Below are 8,409 nucleotides of genomic sequence, written 5' to 3'. Positions count from 1 at the left end.
GTATTTACCAAGGTCAATTTATTTTGCTCCCTCAGACGAAAGAGCATAAAGTTGCCGTATGTCCGTCTGCCTGTCCATTTTGTCAAGAGCATAACTTGAAAACCCGTGGATATAATTTGTTTAAACTGCATACAGTGGTAGAGGGTATTGAGGCGTAGTGAAGTGCCAAAGAACCATAACTCTGTCTTGCCTAATTTTGGAGTTATTGCCCTCTGTTCATTTTTACACTTTGAACTTTGTCCAGGACATTACTCTGAAAGTATAAGAGATATTAACATAAAACTTTGTAGGTAGATAGATCTCATTGCATAGATATGCAGTGCAAAAGAACCATAACTCTGCTTTGCCTATTTTTTTAGTTATTGCCCTTTTTCAATTTTACACTGTGAACTTTGTCTGAGACATTACTGTGAAAGTACAAGAGATATCAACAAGAAACTAAGTTGGTAGATAGATCTCATTGATTTGAAGTGCAGTGCAAAGAACAGTAACCCTGCCTTGCCTAATTTTGGAATACTTTGTCTGGGACATAACTCTGAAACTACAAGACATGTACTTTTCTGTGTCCAAAACCTATCCAGGGAGCATCACCCGGTTCAAACCAGCTCTTGTATTTATCAAAAACAAGACAAAAGCATTTTATAATAAGAAAAATACTTTATTATTCAAAAGGTGCTTAAACAATGAAAACAATACATATAATTTAAATAGAAAGTGAAATGAAGGATTTTTTCAAATTATCTATAATCAAATATAAATCTCTATAAAGCAACAAAAAAAATACAGTTGATCACAATTCATAATATTGATTGCACTAAAATAGCAAATATGCTAAAAAAGAACAATAAATTATAAATAACCAATACTAACTAGGTAGTTCTTTAAGAACCATGGGTCTTTCAAAATGAACTGAAAGGCCCTGAGTATAATTTTGCATTGTGATATGAAATGAAAATATAATATGAATAACCCTTAAGTTAACCTGCAGAATTTTTGTAATGAATTCACCCTGCTTTGAATATGGAACAGTCCATTCAGAGTTTAAATTGAAGTACAAACAGTATAGAGCCTGGTCAGACTGCATGGATGTGCAGGCTGACCCCCCTGTATACAGGTGGCATAACCTAATCAATTCTGTAGCAGGAGAGCAAGGGTTTAACTTCACATCAAAGCAAAGTAAAATCATTACATGACTGTGCTTAATGTCTTTTAAACATTTTAACTACTCAAAGGGAAGATAACTGGCAGATGCCAAAAAAAATCTGAAATTTTTCAATCTTTTCAAATGAGGTGCTTAGGAACAGACCTGAAATATATCTTTCTAAGAATGATTGTTTTCACCAAATTTTCATTTGAATTTGGCCGTTGTGCCATGGAAATATATTTGTGTTGTTTACAACAATATTCCAGTAACTTGTATTGCTAAACACCATTCATTTGTCATGGTGTACTCAGAAATGCATTGAGTTTATTTAATAAGTATATTTTAATATACCCGTATAACTTCAAACCAGTATTAGTTTCAGCTTATTTAAATAAAAATTTAAGCATTCAAAAGATGAAATCACAAGGGGTAAAAAGGCAAATTTGAGCTACTTGTAAAAGTTATCTCCCTCTTACATGTATTAATTTATTTAAAAGACAAAAATATGGTCCCACATCAACGAAATTATCATCTTAAGGCTCATGACCTTCATAACTAAAGTCTTATGAAGTAATGCATGCATGTAAAATCTTTTAATGACATCCACTGTAAATCATTCATTTTCATAATTTGAGCCGCGTCACGACAAAGCCAACTTAATGCGTTTGCGTCCAGCATGGATCCAGACCAGTCTGCGCATCCGCGCAGTCTGATCTGGATCCATACTGTTCGCTTACAAACCCTATTACAAGTAGAGAAACTGATAGCGAACAGCATGGATCCTGATCAGACTTTGTGGATCTGCAGGCTGATCTGGATCCATGCTGGTCGCAAACCCACTATGTTGGTTTTGTCGTGACGCGGCTCATTTTTTAATATGACTTCTCTTTTTTAAACAACAATGGATGCACTACATACAGATATATCTTACATGTGGATATATAAATAAAAAAAACCAACAGTCAACAGCAAACAACTAGCAAAATAATTTCTTATATATAACAACTATTTTATTGGCACAAATGCAACTACAGACATAACTATACTAAGTAAAAATATACAGTTATTTCATTGTACCTAAGTATGTAACAGTATTCGTTGAACATTTCTTCTAAAAAAATAGGTAGCCATAACATTTAAACACTATTAAACAACTATTAAACACATACATATTTGTATTAAAAAGCAAAATTGCAACGAGTAAAATACAAAAATATATTTGAAATTCAAAAGTCAGTACTTAATATTATTATCTACTCTATAACACATGTCTAATATGCTTAAAGCTTCATGCCTCCAGATGAGCAAAATATTTAAAGAAAATAAAACTTATTTTTATTGTTGAAAGATTTTAAGAAAAGCAAAAAGTTCAGTAATAATTAAATGTTTTTAATGAATAATTTTGGAGTAACAATCACCATATTTCTTCTGTGTGGCTGACACAGTAAGGGGTATTAGTTTTTTTCACCTCTTTTTGGTAGTTTATGTGGATTGTACAATCATGTAAGTGTCATTTGCAATGTGGAAATTACTTTCTTTGTTCACTTCACAATGTTTTGATTATAAATACATTTTCAAAATTTTCATGAAAATCAGCATGAATCTGGAGGCATGGTGCTTTCATATCTGATAGAATTTCTTGTGGATCAAGATGAAAGCCACTTCCTAAATGTGCTTTCTTAAGCTGAAAAATAACCCTGTATAAACTAAGAATAATCTCGAAAATAAACAGAAAATGGCAGTTTATATAACAAAGGTTCACAGGTGGAATCAAGAGTGAAAATTTTTCTCATGCAATGTTGATAACTGAGCAAAAATGAAAAATTACCAATGCGAAATCCTAACCATCAATTCTATACAACAAAGTCCTAGGATTACCACATGCAGAACTCCTCTCTAGATTCAATGTGAACAGTAACATACGAAATTTCCTAACTTTGTATTTTCAGAGACTTTCATATTACTGAATGAATCTATGTGATTATTAAAAACAAGACTCAGGTCACTCGATAACAATGTGTAGGTATGAGTTGTTAAATATTCAAGTACCTGAATAATGGAATGTAATATGTTGGATAGTAAATTACAAAATGTTCTTCATCTTCAATGTCTAACTCGCAGATTTTTATAAAAGATATAAAAAAATGTAAAATAACAATAAATATTGTTCTTTCTAATGAGTTATTGATGTCATAATTAAATGTTACAATTATATGGCTTCTTGATGTCATAATATCATTTTGTGACCATTTGATGTCATAATATCATGTCACCATTTAGAACTTGACATTTTATTTCTTTATGACATCATATCATATTCCATCTGATCACCGGTAAAATTTAAAATTACCTTAATAATACTATGTTAGGCATGCATGTGAAAAACATTTAACGTTAGTTAGATTATATTGTGTATTGTGTAAGGTTACATTGTGTTTCCAATTAACTGATATGTCTTAATATCATGTCATCATGGACATGGTAATTATTGAGCAATGTGGGACTAATTGATGCAAAAAATATCATGTCACCATTTAAAACTTGACATTTATAATTTGGCTATCTAAAACTTGACATTATTTGGTAATCTTGTAGCAAAATATCAAGTTAGCATTAAAACATTGTGTTTCCAATTAACTGATATGTCGTAATATCATGTCATCATAGACATGTTAATTATTGAGCAATGTGGGACTAATTGATGCAAAAAATATCATGTCACCATTTAAAACTTGAAATTTATATTTTGGCTATTTAAAACTTGACATTATTTGGTTATCTTGTAGCAATTTATTATTTGGCAATCTTGTATCAAAATATCAAGTAAGCATTTAAAATCTGACATAATTTGGCTATATGGTGTCAAAATATCATGTCACCATTCAAAACTTGACATTATTTGGCTAACTAAAACTTTACATTATTTGGCAATCTTATATCAAAATATCAAGTTAGCATCTAAAATCTAACTGATGTCATAATATGATATCATGTTATCATTTATAATTTTACATATATTTACAGTGTGGCTAAATGGCATCATAAAATCATGCCTAAATTAAACATTGTTTTCTAAATTGTCAAAAAAATTCAAAATATCATATCACCATTCTCATGTGTGGCCTACTAACATCATAATGTCATGTCACCAGATTTCAATTAACTATTGTTTACATAGAAAAGAAAGTAAATTATAAACAACAAAGGATGATGCAGTGTCTATTCTAGGATTCGAAAAAACAGGGGGGATTTTTATCAAAAAGTGAGAATTTATAACATTTGTTGATCTTTTTCCTTCTTTCTCTATGTAAAATTTTCCCCCTGCCTCTGAAAATATAGGGGGGAATTCTCAAAAATATGGGTGAATCCCCCATCCCCCCTCCTAAAATAGACACTGATGATGTAAAAATATAATATTTCATCAAATACAAAATTCATCTGAAACAACTGTAACTTCTTTTACCAAAGAAGTTTTTTGGATAACACTTAACACGTCACTATTGGTGACTTTTCAAACATGCATGAGTGAATGGAATTTTTCATCAAAAATTTATGTCTCAAACATAGCTGCCTTGAAATACAAGAATATTTATCTAATTGTATCAAACAGAAAAAAATTAACAACTGGCCTTTTGGTCAACTCATGTCTATAAAAATATACAATGTAGTTTGAGGGGTGTTTTTTTGTCTGTTTAGTTGAGGAGATTTGCACATAAATTAAAGCTGATATGTACTATAAATGAGCCGCGTCAGGACAAAACCAACATAATGGGTTTGCGACCAGCATGGATCCAGACCAGCCTGCGCATCCCCGCAGTCTGATCAGGATCCATGCTGTTCGCTATCAGTTTCTCTACTTGTAATAGAGTTGGTAAGCGAACAGCATGGATCCTGATCAGACTGCGCGGATGCGCAGGCTGCGCGGATGCGCAGGCTGGTCTGGATCCATGCTGGTCGCAAACCAACTATGTTGGTTTTGTCCTGACGCGGCTCAAATGTATACCACAAAATTTGTCATTGAAAAATGAAATGTAGCTTACTCAATCATTTGCCAATTCTTTTGTACTAATAAATATATACATTCAAATACTTCTGGAAACAAATCCAGAGACAACAATAAGCATAATGCCCTAAAATATTATCACACATGAAAAAGAGGCATGTATGTAAATTAATTATCATAGAAAGAACAAATATATATTATATAATAACTTGTTCACAGTTAGCAGAAAACCCTATAAAACATGTTTCATATTTACATATTATAACGTCCCTGTCCAAAAATAATCTGTAAATGAAATAACAAAACTGTGGAAAATAATTTGATCTTAAAGGGACTCCACTGAGGTTTTTTGACATGAAGGGATAATGGGAATAATTTTTCCAGATAAATATTTAATATTATTGTAGGTGTAGATCAATAACTTGTATGCAAAATTTCAGACCAGTCTCTAACTCCAATTTTTAAAAATAATTACCGTACTCTAATTGTGAAAAATTACCCAAAACTGAAAAGCATTGCAACACTCCTCATTTAAATTGGGCTAAGAATAGCACAAAAATACTGTTTTCAATTTATTTCTGAGTATATTTCTTAATTGTCTTTAGTATATCTTTCTGTATTGAGAGCTGTAAGAAATACAAGTTTTATTTTTTCAGGCTTTTGAACCTCAGTGGAGTACCTTTAAAAGAAAGGGTCAACCAGAGGTAAATTTTTTCCCATGCCCTATACCATTTTTCACCATGCTCTACCTTGTAAATGAAAGGTGTTACTCCTATAAGGATATAGCTGTCTGAACACAGACCAGATAGACAAAATATAAATAAACAGACTGGACAAAAGCAATATCCCCTAATTTATCAGTCAATCCAGGGGCATAAAATGGATTTTAGTTACCCTTTATCACAGACGATATAATTTTTATATGGATCAATTGTCTAACACTATGAAATATAAATTTTTGCAGTTTCACCAGTTTTACTGAGTACCAGTATATAATTAAATATAACTTGGAACATTGGCATACAATAGCACAATGTGTAATGACTACTTTTTTATAATTGTCTGTACACTCAGGATAATTTCTAACAGTATTTCATCAAATTATTATCTCTCTCATTATATAAACACCATTCTTATCATAATACCTTTCATACATGTATATAGCAAAAATAGTCATTTCCTCATTCATCCTGTGTGTCCCAAATTTCCACGATATCATCACATGATATATCAAATAAAACAACTGTATAAAATAAGTACCGTTTCACAGTACGATTTAGTCCTACATTTTAAAACATCTATTTAAATGGTCCTCAGAATAATGATGATGCATACGGCAAATGTGGACAAGTATGTACAGTGTCGGAATGTTTTATATATATCTACATCAACATGCTTTTGGAAACATTTTTTAAGTTTACTGTTGCTTTTGCTCAAAACTTTTATTTATCAACAATAACAAATGTACATGTATCATACATGTGTAGACCTTTAGTAGTATTGACCAATGTGCGTGCCTTCACACATCTTCATCACTTTCCAGAAAGAAAGTTCTATCTTAAGGAATTACTCATGTTTATCTGCAATATCGAAATCTTTATGGATTGGTCCCCAGTAAAGCTGCCTGGTGTATTGTATCACATATCTATCTATTATAATACTCAGAAGGTACCACAGGGGGGCGTACTCTAGCGTAATCAGTCCCATGACATCCCAATCATAGTGAGTATAATCCCATGGGCATAGATCAAACTGTTGCAGTATAAATCCAGAGCTAAACTCCCACAAATATGTCCATATAAGATACACAAATCCTCGAGCAAAGAGCGGTAATTTTCTTTTAGAGCATTCTAAATAAATTTGCTCACAGACAAGTCCCGAAATTCCATATATTGGCATTATCCATATACTGGTGTTACCCATGAGCTTCCAGTTCAGGTTAAACACAAATTCCCACATTGCTGTGAATATTATCTCCGTAGCATAACCGTGAAGAGCGTATATATACCACCTCCAGAGTACAGATAAAGATGCTGATTGGTCCATTATTAACTGGATAATCTGAAACAAAATTTTATTACACAATAATACATATTGACGTAGGGTAATTATTGCATAACAACAAGAGCGATCAGTGATCACATAATGATGTGTCACCTCATGATAGCCAATTGCATGGTGCTACTATTGTGTAGCAGGAGACACAAAAATCATTTTTATTCAAGGGCAAGAAGTTCCCATAACTCAGCCAAAAATTATTCAACCGGAAAAACCCATGTAATATGCACAAGAACTTGAGCTACAATTAACCTGTAAAGTTTCATTGAAATTGCATTAGTGGTATAAGAGGAGAAGTCTGGACAAATATTAAAAATAAAGGGCCATGACTCTGACAAAAAACATTGAACCAAAAAATGCCGATAATATGCACAACTAGACTTGTTATTTATCATTCCTGTAAAGTTTGGATGAAATTACACCAGCAGTTTTCTGAGGAGTAGTCCAGACAAGCTTCTGTGTTGCTGGCAACACAAAAAAACACCTTTTTATTGAAGGGCCATAACTCAGCCAAAAATCATTCATCCCGAAAATTCTGGTAGTATGCCTAAGAACTTGAGCTACCAATCAATCTTGAAAAGTTTCATTTAAATTCCTTCAGTGGTACCAGAGGAGAATTCCATTCAAACTTTATTACCACATTTGTTATTCAAGGGCAATAACTTGGCCAAAGATCATTCAAGCAAAAAAACCTGTGTAATATGCGCAAGAACTTTAGCTACCAATCAAATCAATCCTGTGAAGTTTCATTGAAATGGCATTCGTATAAGAGGAGTAGTCCGGACAAACTTTATTAACACCCTTTTCAACTGGGCCAAAAATCATCAGGAGTAGTCCGCTGAAACTTTAAAAAATAAAAAAAATAATTAAAGGGCCATAACTCCAACAAAAGTCATTGAACCATAAAAAGGTAAGAAGTTTTTGAGAAGCAGTTTGGACAAGCTTAAATTGTGTATCTGGCAACACACAAAAAACATCTTTTTTTATTAAAGGGGCATTTAAAACTCAGTCAAAAATCATTCAAATGGAAAACCCATGCAATATGCCCAAGGACTTCAGTTACAGATCAATCCTGTAAAGTTTCATTGAAATTTCATAAGTGGTATAAGAGGAGTAGTCTGGACAAACTTTCAAAATAAAAATTATTAAAGGGCCATAACTCTGACAAAAATCATTGAACCGGAAAATGCTGAAGATATGCAGA

The 8,409-nt window shown here is 32.2% G+C and overlaps 1 protein-coding gene across 1 annotated transcript; it reads right to left on the bottom strand.

Annotated features, from left to right (window-relative positions):
- Nucleotides 1-6,713: 6,713 nt before the first annotated feature.
- LOC132759933 (transmembrane protein 229B-like) lies at nt 6,714-7,193 on the bottom strand. Its single transcript, XM_060751809.1, has one exon. It carries the CDS (start codon nt 7,191-7,193, stop codon nt 6,714-6,716), a length of 480 nt encoding a protein of 159 aa, XP_060607792.1.
- Between the last annotated feature and the right edge of the window lie 1,216 nt (nt 7,194-8,409).

Source organism: Ruditapes philippinarum, unplaced genomic scaffold, assembly GCF_026571515.1.
Source record: "Ruditapes philippinarum isolate M1 unplaced genomic scaffold, ASM2657151v2 ctg3573_1_1_1_1, whole genome shotgun sequence".
NCBI classification, from domain to species: domain Eukaryota; kingdom Metazoa; phylum Mollusca; class Bivalvia; order Venerida; family Veneridae; genus Ruditapes; species Ruditapes philippinarum.
This window is presented reverse-complemented; position numbering and strand designations above follow the sequence as displayed.

Bases quoted from the DNA above. Each gene is read 5' to 3' on its own strand.
- LOC132759933 (XM_060751809.1), bottom strand. From the start codon at position 7,193: ATGGACCAATCAGCATCTTTATCTGTACTCTGGAGGTGGTATATATAC.